At 56.4% G+C, this 18,301-nt stretch overlaps 1 protein-coding gene across 5 annotated transcripts in view; it reads left to right on the top strand.

The window, feature by feature from the left end:
* CARD11 (caspase recruitment domain family member 11) overlaps positions 1–18,301 on the top strand; it is a 104,487-nt gene that overhangs the window by 73,202 nt on the left and 12,984 nt on the right. For 3 of the 5 annotated variants that reach the window (XM_088832873.1, XM_055410405.2, XM_055410406.2), the window contains exons 3-14: positions 1,342–1,554; positions 3,565–3,702; positions 4,750–5,075; positions 7,857–8,036; positions 8,915–9,067; positions 9,510–9,635; positions 10,192–10,389; positions 12,403–12,579; positions 13,599–13,650; positions 15,208–15,290; positions 16,405–16,505; positions 17,684–17,736. In XM_088832873.1, the coding sequence (XP_088688999.1) occupies positions 1,342–1,554; positions 3,565–3,702; positions 4,750–5,075; positions 7,857–8,036; positions 8,915–9,067; positions 9,510–9,635; positions 10,192–10,389; positions 12,403–12,579; positions 13,599–13,650; positions 15,208–15,290; positions 16,405–16,505; positions 17,684–17,736 (1,800 nt within the window). Of the gene's footprint in view, positions 1–1,263; positions 1,555–3,564; positions 3,703–4,749; positions 5,076–7,856; positions 8,037–8,914; positions 9,068–9,509; positions 9,636–10,191; positions 10,390–12,402; positions 12,580–13,598; positions 13,651–15,207; positions 15,291–16,404; positions 16,506–17,683; positions 17,737–18,301 lie in introns of all 5 variants that reach the window. The other 2 variants (XM_055410409.2, XM_055410410.2) reach the window with 2 other exon arrangements.

Genomic DNA, 18,301 nt, shown 5'->3' with positions numbered 1-18,301 from the left:
AACCTTTAAGAAAGTGAAAAGTCAACTGACAGGATAGGAGAAAATATCTGCAAATCATATCTGACTTGTATCCATAACACATAAAAAAATTCCACAGTAAAAACAATGCAGTTTAAAAATGTGCAAAGGATTTGAACAGACATTTCTCAATGCACAGGTGACCGACAGTCTTTAGGGAAATCAAATCAAAGCTACAATGAAATACCACTTCCTGCCTGTTCAGATGGCTATAGTAAAAGAAAAAAAAAAAAGATGGACAGTAACAAGAGTTGACAAGAATGTGGATAAATCTGAACCTTGTACGTCGCTAGCAGGAATATAATATGGTGCAGCCACTCTGAGAAACAGTTTAGCAGTTCCTCAAAATGTTAAAATAGAGTTACCATATGGCTCATCAATTCTACTTCTGCCTATCTGCCCAAGGGAAATAAAAACAGATCTACAAAAAGACTTAAACGTGAATCTTCACGGTAGCACAATTCGTAATAACCAGACAACCCGAGTACTCATCGACGGATGGATTAACAAGGTGCGATATATCCAAACAATGAAAAAGTATTCCTCAGTAAAAAGCAGTACTGAAACATGCTACCTACGGCATGGATGAACCTTGCAAAGTCAGAAAAGACCATATATTGTATGATCCCGTTTAGGTGAGTGGCCAGCAGCAGCAAGTCCAGGGAAGCAGTAGATGAGTGGCTGCCTAAGGCTGGGGAGCGGCGGTCTTGGAGGGAAGCGGAGAGCGACTGCTACCCTTGGTAGGAAGTTTCTTTGGGGGCTGATGAACATTTTCTAAAATGAATTGTGTTCTGGGAATATTCTAAAAAGCACTGAATTGTCCACTTTTAAAAGGTGAATTATATGCTACATGAATTGTATCTCAACAAAGCTGTTTTTAAAAATGAATGAATTAGGTCTGTACGTATCAACCTAGGTAAACCCCAATAAATGCATAAAGGAAAAAAGCAAGTCGAAAAAGGAAACAGGAAAGCATGTAATGTGACACCGTCCACGTGAAACTGTGAAACAGAAAGTATAGCATATATCGTTTTCCGAAAGATAAATTCTTAGTAAGATATAAAAGCTTGGATGGAAAGGATTTACACCAACTGCAAAATTTTCCCTTTCCATAATTTTTTATTTTATGACATTCATCCATTGTTTATGTTTAGCACATAAAGAATGATATTGTCTGTATTCACATGCCTTTCTTTCTTAAATAAAAGGTAAACTTCTGTATATCTCTACCTTCTTTAACGGTAGATCCCGATCTCTCCAGAGTTGATAGAGCTCATCCGGCGAGGCTCTTTGATTAACCGTGTCGGGGTTTATGTCTGGAAGGAGGAGCGCCCGAGATGGACGACTACATGGAGACGCTGAAGGATGAGGAGGACGCCCTGTGGGAGAACGTGGAGTGCAACCGACACATGCTCAGCCGCTACATCAACCCCGCCAAGCTCACCCCCTACCTGCGCCAGTGCAAGGTCATCGACGAGCAAGATGAGGAGGAGGTGCTCAGCGCTCCCATGCTGCCGTCCAAGATCAACCGGGCAGGTAACCTCAGCGGGCTCTCTCCTGCGAGCGGCGGCAACGCTAAGTTTCCCTCGCTCAGGGGTTTCTTAACTGGAGTCCACACATCTCTGGCCACCCCTGCTCCCCCACCCAGCTGCCCGTGTGCAGAGAGGATCTGTGAACTTCGATAGGGGTATGGAGACGGTGCCTCTTTATTTTACAAACCTATGCCAAGACTTAGCATTCCCTCCAGTTATGAACATAGCTGAGCAATAGACCACAGTGATTAGCAATACTTGTGACCATGTCAACAGTAAGCGTTCCAGATATCTTATCACATTTCAGCTATTAGAGATATTCCAAAATACCATTTATACTCATCTCTCCCTTGAAATTATTGCAGTTATTAGACCTGGTGAGAGATTGGGTTATTTAATGCATTAATAAAGAAGCAGATTTATTACAGAGCCGCAAATTTAATATTTGTTTACTGTATCTTCTTATAATTGATTCCCTTTGTAATCCAATATATTTTTTCAGTTTAAAAATAGTATTTTGATAAACAGTCCATAGGCTTTTCCAGACTGCCTAGGGGTCCATGACACTTTATCAGATTCATTAAAGGCAAAATAAGTGTGGTTTGTGAACACTGTTCTGCTTTTATACACATGTGTGTATACACATACATGTTTGTAAGAAAATACGTCTTTGTGTGTAAGCATGTGGTCACAATGTGAAATACATTTCTTTCTGTGTTTCCCAGTTTAGGAGGCTTGAAACTCACTTGCCCACAGTATGGCGGGCAATGAGTAGCTTGTAGGCTGTGACACTCTTTTGCTTATATGACAGACATCACCAATCACAGCATGCTTTCCTGCTGAGCTTGGATGTACCTTTAGAACCCCTCTCAACACACTGCTCCAGGTAGCTCTAACACTCAACTGACACAAGATGCAGTTTATTTATCGAGTCTATCCTAGGGGAAGTATAGAGTTTTAGGACCTCAAAGGAAGAAATAACTGAAAATAACATGTTTAAGGAAGGGTCAAGAAATGGAAACAGTAAGTGGAACCAGTAGGATAAACATTGAAGGCTGCCAAGGAAATTCCACTTAAAGATGTTTCCAGACTATGTGATAATCCTGTTGAAGAACGTGGAGCTGCCCTGCTTTCTATGACTTTTCCTGGGTCCCCATCCAAATACTGGTCTGCCAGGTCTGAATCCCAGAGAGCCACAGACTACTCTGTAACTGCTGCTGCACGTCCATCCTCCTCCTGTCACAGATGAGCTGTTGCCTGTGTGGTTAGTTTTAGCCCAGTCAGTTGGGAAGCTCTTTAAAACCGCTGGCTTCCGATGGCTGCAATTCCGTTTATTCTGGTTCTGCCAACTTCTTGTAGAAAGGAAAGTGTTAGTCGCTCAGTCATGTCCGACTCTTTGTGACCCCATGGACTGTAGCCCACTAGGCTCCATGGAATTCTCCAGGCAAGAATCCTGGAGTGGGTTGCCATTCCCTTCTCCAGGGGATCTTCCCCCACCCAGGGATTCAACCTGGGTATCCTGTGTTGCAGGCGGATTCTTTACTGTCTGAACCACCAGAGGGCTCAGAATTAGCAGCCTTGCATACTGTACCTGCCTGCTTGCATGCTAAGTTGCCTCAGTCGTGTCTGATTCTTTGCGACCCCATGGACCAAAGCCCTCCAGGCTGCTCTGTCTTTGGGATTCTCCAGGCAAGAACACGGGAGTGGGTTGCCATTTCCTGCTCCAGGGGACCTTCCCAACCCAGGTTTCAAACTCCTGATTGGCAGGTGGATTCTTTACCACTGGTGCCTGGAACGCTCTGGAGAAAGGAAACTAACATTGCACCCCTGCTGAGGGCCTGGCACTTTGCTTTACATTGTCTAGACTGTAAGATGTAACTCGGAGTGACAGGAGGTGGAGACCATCTTCTTAAGAGTGTACTGATGGATATGAGCCAGCATAAGACTGGGTCTGGAGACTGGCATCCAATCAGACACATACTCTTCCCTCTAAGTGATCTGACCTTTCCTCTAGGTCGACTGTTGGACATTCTACATACCAAGGGGCAAAGGGGCTATGTGGTTTTCTTGGAGAGCTTGGAATTTTACTACCCAGAATTATACAAACTGGTGACTGGGAAGGAACCTACTCGGAGGTTCTCCACCATTGTGGGTAAGTGGCTCTGCCATCAGCATTCCACCTGTGGTAGGAGGGGTGTGTGTGTGTGTGTGTGTCCAGCGATGGGACAGTTGTCAGGTTATGAAGCTGTGATATCAGGATGGTGCCCTGGTGGCACTTGTGAATTGTCAAGCACTTATTTCTGCCTGGTGATGAAAGGTAGGTGGCAGCGGGACAAACTGAATCAGGAGCCCAGGGAAGTGGGTGCTCACTGAGCTTCCCCCAGGAATGTTGCTGGGTGGAGCAGAAGCTAACACTCCCCTCTGGATCTTGTCCTTACCTTGCCTGCTTTCTTGCCAGCATCGCATGAACCAGAGCCCATGGTCATCCTGTTGTCTTAATTCTCCTTCCTAAATATTCTTGAGTCAGTCGTTTCCCCATATACACCACTACCCTAGTCAAGACCCTTACAAACCTTATCAACCCTTTCTATCCTTTCCTGCCCTGCTCCAGTGATTTCTCTACTCTTCATGTTACCCTCCCCCACTTAAAGACCCAGGTGCGGCCCACAAGGACCCTGCATGGTCCAGCCCCTGATGATACTCCCAGGCTCACCTTTCTGCCCTTCTGTCTCTAAGCTCCAGTCGCGTGGGTCTTCCTTCAGTTTCCGAAATGTACCAGGCCCCTCCTGCCTTCCTTTAGGACCTTGGCAATGTTGTCCAGCCTTCCTAGAATGTGTTTTCTGTCCTCAAGACTTCAGCTCATCCATCAGGTGCCTTCTCTGACGCTTCAGTCCACTCAGCTGATCTGGCCCGTTACACACTCTCGTGGACCCCTATACCTTGTGAAACCCTCTCAGTCTGTAGTTATATTTGTATGTGGTCATTTGCTTCCATTTAACGTCTATCTCCCTTACCAGACATAAGCTCTCACGGGACCGAGGCTGTCTCGCTCACCCTGAATCCCCAGTGCCCAGTGGGCAGTAAGCGCTCAGCAGAACGTGAGGGAGTGAATGAGTGAACTTGTGACCGCGGCCCCACGTCTGGAACCCCTCCTGCCCTCCCCAGTCCTCAGGCCTGACTGAGCGCCCCCTCTCCACAGTGGAGGAGGGCCACGAGGGCCTCACGCACTTCCTCATGAACGAAGTCATCAAGCTGCAGCAGCAGATGAAGGCCAAGGACCTGCAGCGGTGCGAGCTGCTGGCCAAGTCCCGGCAGCTGGAGGACGAGAAGCAGCAGCTGACGCTGACGCGGGTGGAGCTGCTGACCTTCCAGGAGCGCTACTACAAGATGAAGGAGGAGCGCGACGGCTACAACGACGAGCTGGTCAAGGTGAAGGACGACAACTACAACCTGGCCATGCGCTACGCCCAGCTCAGCGAGGAGAAGAATATGGCGGTCATGCGGAGCCGAGACCTCCAGCTCGAGGTGAGGCGCGCGGCGGGACCCCGGGGCCCCACTGAGCGCAGGTGAAGCCCTGGGGCGAAGACCGCCAGGCTGGCGGGGACAAGGTGTGCCGCCTGCCCCGTGAGGGCGCCTGAGGTCACTGTGCGCATGCGCCTGCCTTCCCAGCGAGGCTTAGCGCGGACAGCTTAGCCCCGCCCCCTGCATGTCTGCACATGCGCACTCGGACCTGCTGGCTGGGACTTCCTGCTCCAGAGCCCGTGGAGCCAATGTGCACGGGTGCAGCGTCCACGTGTGCAGACATGCACACCTGGATCCGGTGGGGCCTCCCTCTTGCTCCGGAGCCCGGACCCACCAGGTGCAGGTACCAGACATGGTGCACACGTGCCCTGAATCACACTGGGGGGAAGGTGGAGGACCCAGGGATCTGCCCACCCCACTGGCCCTTGGGAAAATCATCAAGGATACGAGCACAGCACCTGTCCTCTGGAGTCGAGAGGTCCTTGAGGCGAGGACTCTCCCCTTCACAGCTGTATCTCTGCATAGCTAGGCGTGACACAGTGGCATATCAGTGAACAACCCAGTAGCCAAGTGATGGACGTTGTTAATAAGTTTACCTCCAAAAGGGAGATGGAGAAGGGAATTGGATTAACTCATTCATTCCTTTTATTTATTGTGCACTGCCTTGCTACCAGGCTCTTTTCCAAGAATATGTAACTCACGACCAAAGCCCCGCTGTCAGGGAGCTCACATTCTAATCAGAAAACAAATACATCAATACCTGGTAGTAATCAGTGCTATTACAAAGAAGGAGAAAAGAATTTGGGGATAGTGAGTGAGGGATCCTGTTTTAAATAGGATGGTCAGGAAGGGTACCTGAGCAGGGGACACAGCAGCAGAGATCTGAGGAAAGGGAGGGAGCCAGTCATGCAAGTCTCGGGGGGAGAGCAGAGACTGAGTGCAAAGACCCCAGGTAGGCGCACGCTTGGTATTCTTGAGAAACAGCAGGAGAGCCAGCACGGCTGGAGCCAGATGAGCAAGCAGCTTGAAGAGATGGCCAGGGTCCAGATCACGGGGGCTTGGTAAGAACTTTAGAATTTATTCCAGGAGTGATGGAAGCCACTGAAGGATTGAGAGCTGGGAGTGACAGCTGATTTATATCTAGAAGGATCACTCTGTCTGCTGGGCGGAAAATAGACTCTTGGAATATTTATTAAGCACCTGCCTTGTGTAAGGCACGGTGCTAAGCACCGTGGGGGACATAGGGATAAATAACCTGATTTCTGCCCAGGTCACTGAAGCAGACAGACCAGTAAACAGTCCACTGGAATTCAGGTGAACTGAGTCAGCGGCATAGCAGGCAAAGAGCATGAGCACTTAGGTCCTTTGGATGTGAGTGCAAGACCTGCTTCTGGCCTTACCACTTGATTGGTTCTTTGCCTTGGTTTCCTCGTTTGTAAATGGCAATTACATGAAAATGAAAATAAAACCTACGCCCTAGGATTGCTCAGTATTGAAATATGAGTCTTCATCAAAATGGCTGACCCAGTACTACCCACTTCGTGTCTACTCGAATGGACCTAGAACAGGGGTACTTAGGTTCATCCTCCAAAATGGTGAGGATTTTTTATTTTATCTTTTGCATGACCAGGAAGAAAGGTTTCCATGCTGTTTTCATCTTGGATTTGAGGGTGTGGTAGAGATTTAAGTTTCTCTCTCATAGGACTGTTTTATGTTTTCCTGAATATACAGTAATAGCAAGAAAGAATCTCAGAACTTAAAGGAATTTTTCTCTTTGGTTGAAAGAATATCTGGCCAGCTGGGTCCTAGGCCATTTCTCAGGCCACAGGGGTGCAGCTGGGGTCCCCTCCAGGCTAAAGCCCGCACCCTGTGCCTGCCAGATTTCGGGAGGTGTTCTCCCCAAAAGCCCAGAGTTAGAAAAGGACGCTCACCCCTCGGTGGTCTGTTCCTTGCAGCACTTAAAAGCCATCCTCTTATTAGGTGTTTGGCCAACACTGATCCCTCTGGGGAAGCAAACAAACACAGTCACAGGAGTTTAAGAAGCCTTCTCCTGGCCCCAGTTCCTGACACTCACTTCTTGAGGGTGAAGCTCAGCACATCGCCAGTTGTCAAAGTCCAAAGAATAGTAACTGCCTCCTCCCGGAAAGCAGTCTTTCTTACACTAAGTCTGGGCAGGTCCTTTAGGCCAGAGATCCTCCCAACCTATAGTCCAATGAGTCTCAAGCTCTTCTTTTAGCAGTGGTGCCATTTTTTCAAATAAAATCTTGGATGAAACCCACGAGGCCAAATCACATGTAGGCGGAGCTGCGCTGGGGCGTGAAGTCAAGATAGAGCCCGAATTCCCCTCCCCCCATCTCTGCCCTCTTCTGAAACATGAGGGTTCTTCAGGAATCTTGTCTTCTGAAGATCAGAGTTCGAAACCTGTCAGAAAAGGCCTTTAAAATGGAAAGTGTACCTCAGGGAAACACCAGCTTGGTAACCTCTCATCCTAACCTGTAACCTGTTCCACGTGCATGAAGGTTGCCCGAGGAGGTTTTCTGAGGACCATAACTGCCCAAGCACTGTTCTAAAGTAACAGACCAGGACCACTTCCTCAACAAGGAGCGGGTGGTTTGTTTCACTGAAGGAGCATCTTTGAGCCCTTCTGTGTCACCAGCTGGAGGAGGAGAGAGGGGACAGAACACAGATCTTGCCAGCAGTCTAGCAGGATGTGGGGAGGCACTCCCTTTTCTGAATGTTTCCCTGCAAACTCGTTGTCCCCTTGGCCCCCTGGGGGTGTTTCAGATTGACCAGCTAAAGCATCGGTTAAACAAGATGGAGGAGGAATGCAAGCTGGAGAGGAACCAGTCGCTGAAACTGAAGAACGACATCGAGAACCGGCCCAAGAAGGAGCAGGTCCTGGAGCTGGAGCGGGAGAACGAGATGCTGAAGACCAAGATCCAGGAGCTGCAGTCCATCATCCAGGTGAGGGCGGGGACAGCACGCCTGCCGGGGCGTCCCTTGCTGACCGCGGGACCGCAGAGAATTCATGTCATCATCCTTGGCCACCTTAGTTCTTCCTCTGTCAACAGGGGTGACCACACCACCCACTTCTCAGACATTATATGAGGTAACACTTGTGATATTGTTTCCTTGGTTGAATCATTTCATGAAAATCAGTGTCCTGGGCATTGTGAGGAAAGTACTTCGGGGAAAACCTTCTTGCCTTAAAGATTCCAGGAAGCTCAGCTCTCAGCTGGGAGGGATTTGTTAAAGCTTCGAGGGCCTCCCCTTCTTTGTCATCACACTCATCTGTGGGTTCAGAGGAAAAACATCCCCAAATACACGTGCAGGGGAGGAGGGATGGCACCCGCCCCCTCCCCCAGAAAGAGGGATGCCCCCCCAGGATCATTGCTGCCTGGAGCGGAAGGCCTTGGTCCAGAGCTCAGACTGGGTCCCGGTTTAGTCGGAGCAGACTAACTGATGTTTCAGGGGAGGCATCTGCAAGGCAGATCAGCCCCATCTTTGTCGTCAGCAGTGACATGTTCGGAGAAGCTGCGCAACTGCCTCTCTGGGCTCTGGTAAGAGCCGGGGCAGAACAATGGGCATCGGGATGTTTCTGAGCAGAAGTGGGTTTTATGCTTCTTTCCAGGTGATAAAATTCATAAGTAATAAGCCGCTTAAGGACCCCAAGAGACAGCGACTCTTGCCTCTGCTTCCCTGGCACAAAGCCTTCCGCTCGCTGCGTGTCTGTCACTGGCGCTTCTGTCTGCCGCCTTCCCGGGCCTCCTTGCTCCCTGCCCCGCGCCCCCCAGCCCCGTTAAATGTCCCCCCCACACACACACCACCCCCCACCCGCCCAGGCCGGGAAGCGCAGCCTGCCAGACTCAGACAAGGCCATCCTGGACATCCTGGAGCATGACCGCAAGGAGGCCCTTGAGGACCGGCAGGAGCTCGTCAACAAGATCTACAACCTGCAGGAGGAGGTCCGCCAGGCGGAGGAGCTGAGGGACAAGGTGGGCCCTCGGACGGCCGGGGCTGCAGCTTGGGGTGGGGCCCGGCCCCGTGTGTATCTGTGGGACCCTGGGCCCCCACTCTCTTCCAGGACCAGGTCCGAGCCCTGGCGTGACTCCCGGTGTATCAGCACCGTGCCGTGACTTGTGAATTGTTCTATGTGTCTGCATAGCACTGGTCTTGCCCCCTGGCTGCCCACTGCGGCCCCAGGAAGGCACACGCGGTGTCCACCCTGTCCCCCACTCCCCCTGCACATAGTAGGTCTGCCTCAGATCTCAGCTGGTGGCTGGCCTTTTACCGTGGTCCCTTCTTGTCAGAGCGCTGACTCAGGTCAGGCGCCGCAGGGAGGGCAGGCCGGCCCTGGGAAGCCACGGCTGGAAACCGGCTGTCGGCCCTGATTTGTCAGTGGCTGATGCGAGCACTGGCCTCTCCCTGTGCTCGCAGTACCTGGAGGAGAAGGAGGATCTGGAGCTGAAGTGCTCCACACTGGGGAAGGACTGCGAGATGTACAAGCACCGCGTGAGCACCGTCACGCTGCAGCTGGAGGAGGTGGAGCGCGAGCGGGGCCAGGTACAGCCAGCCGGCGCGGGCTCCCGGCCACGGGGCCGCGGGGCGCTGTCGGGCCGCGCCGTCGGCTCTGCTGGAGCCGCTCAGGAGCCCGTCTGCCCTGCTTCCCTTCCAAAGATGAGCCCCTCCCAGCTGTGTCACTGGTGCTTAAAAAGCAGGGCAGGAGCCTGAATGGGACTCCAGTGTCCTGGGCTTCGGAGTCAGACGGCCAGGTCCAGGCCCTGTCCCTCTTCAGACGTGTGGCTGCACGCTGTCCCTGCCTGGAAGCCTCAGTGCTCCCGTCTGAGTGGGACTAAAATAACCGCACCACCTCATAGGGTGGCGCGTGGGCTCTGCCTCGGACCTCTTAGCCCAGCGGCGGGCACACAGCCAGGGTGAACTCACGAGGGGCTGTAACACGTGCAGAGGGCGGTGGCAGTGGAAACGCCCAAGTGTCAGATTCAGCAAAAGGGCCGGAGACGCTGTGGCTGACACGTGGGCTGGGGAGCGGGCGTCCTGGGTCTGATTTGGCAGGGAGAGGGAGAGAACCCAGCGACCTTGTCCTCTGCCTCCCGGGCAGGCCTTCCACTCCCGGGACGAGGCGCAGACCCAGTACTCCCAGTGCCTGATCGAAAAGGACAAGTACCGGAAGCAGATCCGCGAGCTGGAGGAGAAGAACGACGAGATGCGCATCGAGATGGTGCGGCGGGAGGCCTGCATCGTCAACCTGGAGAGCAAGCTGCGGCGCCTCTCCAAGGATAGCGGCACCCTCGAGCAGGTGGGGTAGGGGCGGGCGCCGGGCGCCGGGCGGGGTCCCCTGCAGAGGACAGCCGTCCCAACCACGCCCGGGGCGCCCGCCCGAGCCCATCAACTCTTGGGTGTCTGTTGTGATGAACAGACCAGACCGCTCATTTTATTTTGTTTAGCTTTTTATTTCGTATTGGAGTTTAGCCAGTTAACAATGCTGTGATCGTTTCACATAAGCAGCGAAGGGACTTAGCCATACGTATCCATGTGTCCATTCTCCCCCCAAAACTCCCCTCCCATCCCACTGCCATGTAACGTTGAGCAGAGTCCCACATGCATGTGGGAGGGTGGACTGCTCATGTGAAAGCTAGAAGAGGCAGGACAGTTGCCTGGCCTGGCCACCTGCCAGCTGGCCGGGGCATCTCGGGCAAGTCACTTCCAAGTTAGAACTGCAGCTCCGTTTCAGTTCACCTCCCACTGGGTTTCCTTAAACCCATGTGGGCGGGCATGGGGTTTAAGATGCCCAGCTCCCATTAGTCACTAGAGCCCATAAAGGAAACATTACTTATCTCGATGGGAAGTTCAAGTGCATGTCACAGAAGGGCCCCAGGCGCTCAGAAGTGAGTGATGCCCATGCAAGCAGGTGAAACTGTCTCTCATGGCTGTGGGTTCTGCAGGTCCTGAGCCAAGTGCCTTCTGTGCCGTATCTCCTTTAACCCACAGGACCGTCCTGCCAGGACGGTGAGATCACTGTCTCCCTTTGCCAAGGGTAGAATTGGACACAAGCAGCTAACTTGCCCAAGGGCATCACTAGCCAGTGGCTCGGGGAACCAGGATAAGACCCTCCACCCCTCACCCTTCACCCAAGGACTCAGGTCTGATGCTGGAGGCAAATTCAGGAACATGACTTTTCAGCACAAGTGCTGTAAATGATGAGTTGAAGGCGTGCTGTGAGTGCCCAGGGGAGGAGGCCCCCATTCTTTCAGGGTTCCAGGAGAGACTCCCCATGGGAGGGGCGGGCCTCAGGGCCTCCACTGGGGATGTCCCTGTACTTCACTGGCCAAGTTCCGTCCCCTTCTGGGGTTGGCGGAAGCATCAGTTCCTTGGCTAGGTGATCGACGGCCCCCATCGTGGACACCAGGAGCCTCTGGGTTAGATTCTCACTTTGAGCATTTCTCAGAGTTCATGATCACGGAGAAGTTCCGTGTAGGCCCATCTGTGTGTCCAGCGCATAGCATGGTACCAGGCATGGCTGGGCCCTTCGGGAAGCATTTATGAACCAGCACTGTAATGTCACCGGGCTAGGTGAGGGAAGATGGGGTGGTATTCCAGGCCACAGGGACACCGCGCGCAGAGGCCTGGGGGTGTGACACCCATGGCCTGCGGTGGGCAGGCCGTGGTGGGCAGTTCTGTTGTCCTCGAGTGACCGGCAGGGACAGGCGGGAGGTGGGCGGGAGCGGGGAGCAGCAGGGAGCAGGGTGGGCCTGTCTGCTAAGGAGCTTGGCTGAGAGTTTTTCCTGGACCATGAAGGATCTGGGGCCAGGAGGAAAGGCCAGGAGCTTTGAGTTTGGAGGCAGCATGGCTGGAGGGTGTTATGTGGCTTTGGGGGATACTTGGCACCTCAGCCTCAGATCACGGATGCAAATCCCTTAGGACAGTAGCCCTTTTATCATGGTTTAGTTACTCATCGGTACTTTTTATGTTTGTAGCTGAGGCAGAGGAGTAGAACACTGGGGATCTGGTGGTGGCCAAGGGGCAAGCAGCCAAGACCAGCAGGGAGGTGATCCCATCACTGCTATAAAGAATGCCAGGGCCTGGTGGGTGGGAGATGAGGCAGGCAGGCCTTGAGAGGAGCTCGGATGAGAGAGCTTGGCCCCGAGCGGGACACAGGGTTTAGGGAGGAGGAGCAGCCCCCTCCCCTCCGCCCGGAGCTCCAAGCTTGGTGACCAAGGGAGGTGAGTGGTGGCGCCATTAGCAGAGCCGTTTTGCCGTGCGGTGGCCGCTCTGGGCGCTCATGACGGGCACGGCCTCTCCTTGTCTCCAGAGTCTGCCCAGGAACCTGCCGGTGACCATCATCTCTCAGAACTTCGGGGACACCAGCCCAAGGACCAACGGTCAGGAGGCCGACGACTCTTCCACCTCAGAGGACTCGCCAGAGGACAACCGCTACTTCCTGCCCCACCACCCGCCCAAGCGCAGGATGAACCTGAAGGGCATCCAGGTGCCTGCACACAGCAGAGCAAGACGGGCCGCGGTCCGGGCGGGGCGCGGCGGGGCAGGGAGCCGGGGCCCTCTGCAGGCGGGCGGGTCTCAGATCCCCGATGCACCTCGACCTGTGAACCAAAGTCGCGACAGCTTGTGCTTTTTGCTTGTTTTTTTTACCAATTCTCTCCTCTTATGATTGTGGTGGACGTTGAGAGAAGGGAGAGAGTGAAATAAGCATGATCTCCAGATCCACTTGTTTATTCAACAAATGGGTTTGAGTGCCTGTCGCGTGTTTATTGACGTGACTGGCTTGTGATGGCAGCTGGTGGCAAAGCACTCGTCCTGCCTGCCTAGCTCTGTGTCCAGAGCAGCCCGTCAGCTGAGGGATGAAGGAATGTGAGCGAGTGAGCCAGTGAGCGGGTCTCCACGTGGCCCGCCTGTGCTCCGCCCTGCCCGGGTCACACCCAGGGAGCCGGGCGGCTCGAGCAGCGCCTCCGAGGCAGCCTGGCACCGCTGGCACCTGATGCCGAGGGTGGCCCAGTTAGCTGCCCGAAAGCCTCGCCCTTCCCTGAGAAGTCCCCCGAGCCGAGTGCCGGGTTCTGCCCCGCTTCGCAGCGTCGCCCGGTCCACTGCACTCCCGGCTGTGGGACGGCCTGAGCCGCGTGGCACCGCCTCCCGCTCGGGCAGTGTGTGAACTGGCAACTGTCTGCTCAGGGCTGGGGAGCCACGGCCATGAACACAGGCGTCCCGTGCCTCCCGTGGTCCTGGCAGCCACATGACCAGGGCGACGTGGCCTTGCCTCAATTTATGTCTTTGCTTAGCGCGGGTGACACACTGGGCCTTGTTTGATTTGTGTCCTCTGCCTTTCCCTCCAAATGGCAACCCACTCCACTGTTCTTGCCTGGAGAATCCCAGGGACAGAGGAGCCTGGTGGGCTGCTGTCTGTGGGGTCACACAGAGTCAGATACGACTGAAGCGACTTAGCAGCAGCAGCAGCAGCAGCAGCAGCCTTTCCCTCTGCTCCGTCTCTTTCAGCTGCAGAGAGCCAAGTCCCCCATCAGCCTGAAGCGAACATCAGACTTTCAAGGTTAGCGAGACACCCGGATCCCCGTCCTGTCAGTCACGCTGACTCTTGGTCCATGTTTCCCCATCATGGGCATCAGTTAGCCCGGGAGAGTCTTGGGGTCCCCGGGGCCCTGGGTGGCAGGGTGTTCAGATGGTCATTACTATTCGCTGTCGGTGGAGGGGGCCGGAGCCCCGACCACGGAAACATCACGTCTGAGGCCCCCTCCCCGCAGGTCCGCCTGGAGCCCCTGAACTTGGCATTTAGCGCTGCTGGCCAGTCAGCCAGAGGACTGCTCCTGTCCACACAGTCCCGGGCGTGGGAGGCTCCCAGCTCTCCCGTAAGCCCCTGGTTTTCTGAGACACACCGTCCTCAGACTCCCCCCCTCACACACCCTCAGCGTGACCCTGGAGTGACAGTTGGCCAGCGAGGGTTTGCCCCGGGTAAGCCGGGTACCCACTGTGAGCCAGGTGCCAGCGGTCCACGTAGACTCTTCCAGCCCAGGGCCTCAGGCAGGGCCGTCCATGAGGAGGTGGAATGCCGCCCTGACGGCTGCGAGAGCAGTTGCAGGAGATCAGAGGAGGACCCGTCGAGAAGGGGGCATGTAGACAGAGGGGCCGGGAAGGGCGAGAGAGAGGCCGCTGGGCACGGCCCCCCGGGTCGGAGCCGGAAGCGGATGCCTGGCTGTGCAGCCAGCACAGCGCGCGGGGCTGCACACCCCCTGCCTCCCGGAGCAGAGCCGATGGCGCCAGATGCCCAGGGGCCTGCAGAGGCTCGTGGCCAGGCCCCGGTTCACAGACTTCATCCACCTGAGGAGAGCAGTGGAGCCGGGGGTTCTAGCGCTGGGCCGGGCCTGGCGGGGGCCTGGGGGAGGGGGAGCCCTGAGCTGGGGGCCGCACCTGGTGTGGTAGGGACCCTGTCCAGGAGCGGCCTGCAGGAAGCAGACAGGGAGCTTGCGCCAAGAAGCGGGAAAGGGGTGCAGGCAGAACGGAGCCCTGCCAGCTGCCTGGTGTGGGGCCTGGGCCCAGGGGGAACACTGACAGGCTGCATGTGTGTGGCGACTATACACACGCGTGCACACACACACACACACAGCGGGGCGTGGGGCCACGGATGGGGTGCTGACCACCCTCCTGTGAGGCGGGGGCCAGACGGGGTGTGCGAAGGCCTCAGACAGCCCCAAAGGAGCACGGGGCACTGGGGACCCCACTGAAGGCAGCCCCCCGATTCCCATCAGCCTGGCTCCCCATTGGCCTGGTTAGGGAGGAAGGCTGGGTCTGTTCTGGTGTCGGGTGTCCGGGCAGGCAAGTTCCTGCCCCAGTTCCCACTGCTGCACGCCGAGCACCCGCGGGGACGCCCACCTCGGTCCCCAGGACAAAGGGCATCGTCCCGCCTCGGCGAGGCCGCCCCAGACCTGGCTGCGGGGTGTTCCTCCAGGGGGAGGGGGGAGGGGTCCACCTCCTACCCGTCCCCTCGGGAGGACGCGCTACCCAGACGGGACGGCCCCCAGGGCACAGAGCTCTCACAGCCTCTCCCTCTCCTTCCTCCCGCCACGCCCCCTGTCCGGCCCGCTGAGGACAGGGAGGGGACAGGAAGAGGACTTCATGGACGCCAGCCCCAGCTCCTCCCGGTCCCTACCCATCTCCAACTCCTACTCCAAGATGGTGAGCAAGGGCCCCACCCACCGCAGCCCCGCTTCCGGCCCAGGACGTGGCCCAAGCCGCCCCTGCTGTACCCTGGCCCCCCAGCTGGCCTCACCCCCTCCACGGGCTCAGCCCCGCTTCCTTGCCTCTTCCAGGGCTGTGGCCCAGGCCTCCTTGTGTTTGTTTAAAGACATTTCCCGGCCTCACGATGTATTTACAGCTTCTTGCCGCCTCCTTTCCCAATTTAACACTTGGTAGGAGGAAGAGACGGGCCTCCATGGGACTGTGGTGCATTGCACAGGCAGCTGGAGACCCCGCCACCGCTCCTCAGCCCCTGGCGACTCCGGCAGCCAGAGAGGGGTGGCCAGCAGGGGCTGCAGCAGCTGGAACCGTCCACGGCAGAGCAGGGCCAGCCGGGCACCCCGGGCCTCCTTCCAGCCCACCTGGGAGAGGCAGGCAGGGTCCCCGAACCACGGCAGTGTCACCTTCCACCCCCAGGGCCAGGCAGCAGAAGGCCTGCCATCAGAAATTCTAACCCCGAGGGGAAGCCCTGGGAAGCTTGTCAGCTCAGCTTCCAAAATCAGGCCCTGGGGGAGGCAGAGATTTGATAACGAATGACTCCTGTCTGAGTGCAGCTCTGGGAGAAGAAATCCAAGGCTCTTATTTCAGGCAGCCCTTGCCGGGAGCCGGCAGGCCTTGTCCCACAGGGTCACCCTGCAGCAGCAGGCACGCTGTCTGCGAGGGCATCCATGCCCCGACCCCCGCCCCACCGAGCAGAGGTCTCCCTCTCCTCCTGCGCAGGTGCCCACGGCCGGGCAACCCTGGGGGCAGAGCTGAGCCTGTGCCGGGCACATGCAGGGCACCCCCCTCAGATTCCCACCGCCTCCCCTGTCCCGCTCCACCAGTAAGCAGATGGACGCGCAGATGGGCACTGGGCCCTGCGGCTCTGTCCGCCCCAGGCTGAGCACCAGCCTTCAGCCAAGGTCGCCGCCGAGACCCGGCTTGCCGGCCCGCACTGCCTGTGGAGCCTCTGAGTTAGATTTGGTCCCCGTGTATATAATATTTATGCCCACCGAGGCACAGCCTATGAATATCCAGCTCCCCGTAACGCATCGGCATGTGTGTGTGTTTGAAGCAGCCCCATCGGAGCCGTTCCAGTATCATGTCAATCACGGCTGAGCCCCCAGGAAACGACTCCATCGTCAGACGGTACAAAGAAGACGCGCCTCATAGGAGGTGGGTGACGGGTCGAGGGAGGGGGTGAGGCTTTTTCCCAGTGCTGCTGTGCTGCTCGGCACTGGCTGACTCAGCTGGCCTCCGGGAAAGCTGGAAACCCAGGCAGGAGGGTGCCGGTGTTACAGATGAGCAGCCTGAGGCCTCAGGGAGATGGCTTCCACAGGGTCACCCTTGTAGCCAGCGAATGATGAAATCTATGCCACTTTGCCCTCTGATGCTGGGAAGGATCGGGGGCGGGAGGAGAAGGGGACGACAGAGGATGACATGGCTGGATGGCATCACCAACTCGATGGACATGAGTCTGAGTGAACTCCGGGAGTTGGTGATGGACAGGGAGGCCTGGCGTGCTGTGATTCATGGGGTCGCGGAGCGTCGGATACGACTGAGCGACTGAACTGAACTGAACTGAACCCAGAAATCAGATGCCTCCATCCTGTGGTTCCAGAGTGTGGCTTTTTCTGCCCAAAAAGGGAGAGACCCTGGGGACGCCCCCTCCCTCTCCTCCTTCCTGACCGTCAGTGTCCCCAGGGAGGAGACCACAGTAGGGATAGCACCTGGGCATCCAGACGTGCCTCGTCAGCCGGGTATTTAGTGTCTTACGTTCTGAGTCAGAGGCTGGCGGTGGTGCCCGGAAGGGCCAGAGCCAGGCGTGGCCGGTGGGACCGCATGTCCGTCTTGGGTTCTGCCCGTGACCTGGCGTGGGCCTCATTAGTCCACCGGGCCCCCAGGGGAGCAACAGAGGAGTCCAACACACACCACACGCCCGCCAGCCCCGTCTGACGGAGAATGCGCTGTCCCGGGCCCGTCACGCCAGGCGGCCCCCTTTTTATATAAATGGTGCTAAGCCCTCTGCGTCCAGGCAGAGGAGTGAGTGTGGCGTGGCAGATGGGGCCGCCGGGCACTGTGCTCCCCAGCCCTTCAGAGTCACCCTCACCCCCGCTACCGGGGCCTCTGCAGGCTCCAGGGCCACCTTGCCCTCCCGGCCGGGCACCCAGCCACGTTCAGGCCTCGCGTGGCACAGAGCCCTCCACGCGCCCCCCGAGCCCCCTCTCCTGCCCCTCTTGCCCTCTCAGAACCAGAGCCCCTCGCACCGCCGGAACATTCCGGAAGCTTCCCTCTCCCGTGACCACCTGCATACAATCAGGAGAGCCCCCGCCCCTCCCCATTGTGTCTTACAGCACACTTGAAGAAGACAACGATAGCGGTGGCTTCGACGCCTTAGACCTCGATGGTGGGTGCTCTGCGGGTCTGAGCGGCCTTACAAGCGCGGAGGCCAACTCGGCCGGGTCCTGACCTGGGGCGGGCCTCGCACACGGAAGGGCCTTAGGAGACGTGCACAGAGCAGGTTCCGAGAGGGCACACGGAGGAGAGGCCCCTGAGCCGGGATGCGCCCTGGGAGCCCGGCCTCTGTTTTGTGGACGGGAAAGCACGCCAGTGCTGAGTGCAGAATCAGTGAGGTCTGTGCTTTTAAGAAAGCAGCTCCCGCAATTGTGGCCAGGCACCGTGGTCCTTCCCAGTGCCTGTCAGCAGCTGTTTGCCCACCTGCTTTTGTCCTCATGGGTGCAATTGGAGAAGCAGAGTCTTAGGGGGACCCAGGAGCAGCATGCTAGAGGGTGGACTGGAGGTGGGGGGTTCTCTTAAGAGTCCAGGCGTAAATTAAGCCGTTAATCCACCTCAGCAAGACAAGTGGCGGGTGTGGGGTCCAGGGCCCTGGGATGGAGATGAGGTGACTGTGAAGGCTGGTTTTCACCCCCTAAATTGTGGGCGTGGGGCAGGCGAGTGCCGGGGAGCCTGGG

The sequence above is a fragment of the Moschus berezovskii genome, chromosome 27 (genome assembly GCF_049115385.1).
Source record: "Moschus berezovskii isolate FMDL1 chromosome 27, NW_MosBer_1.0, whole genome shotgun sequence".
Lineage (NCBI taxonomy): Eukaryota > Metazoa > Chordata > Mammalia > Artiodactyla > Moschidae > Moschus > Moschus berezovskii.
Note: the sequence above shows the minus strand (reverse complement) of the source record. Positions and strands in the feature narration are given on the sequence as shown.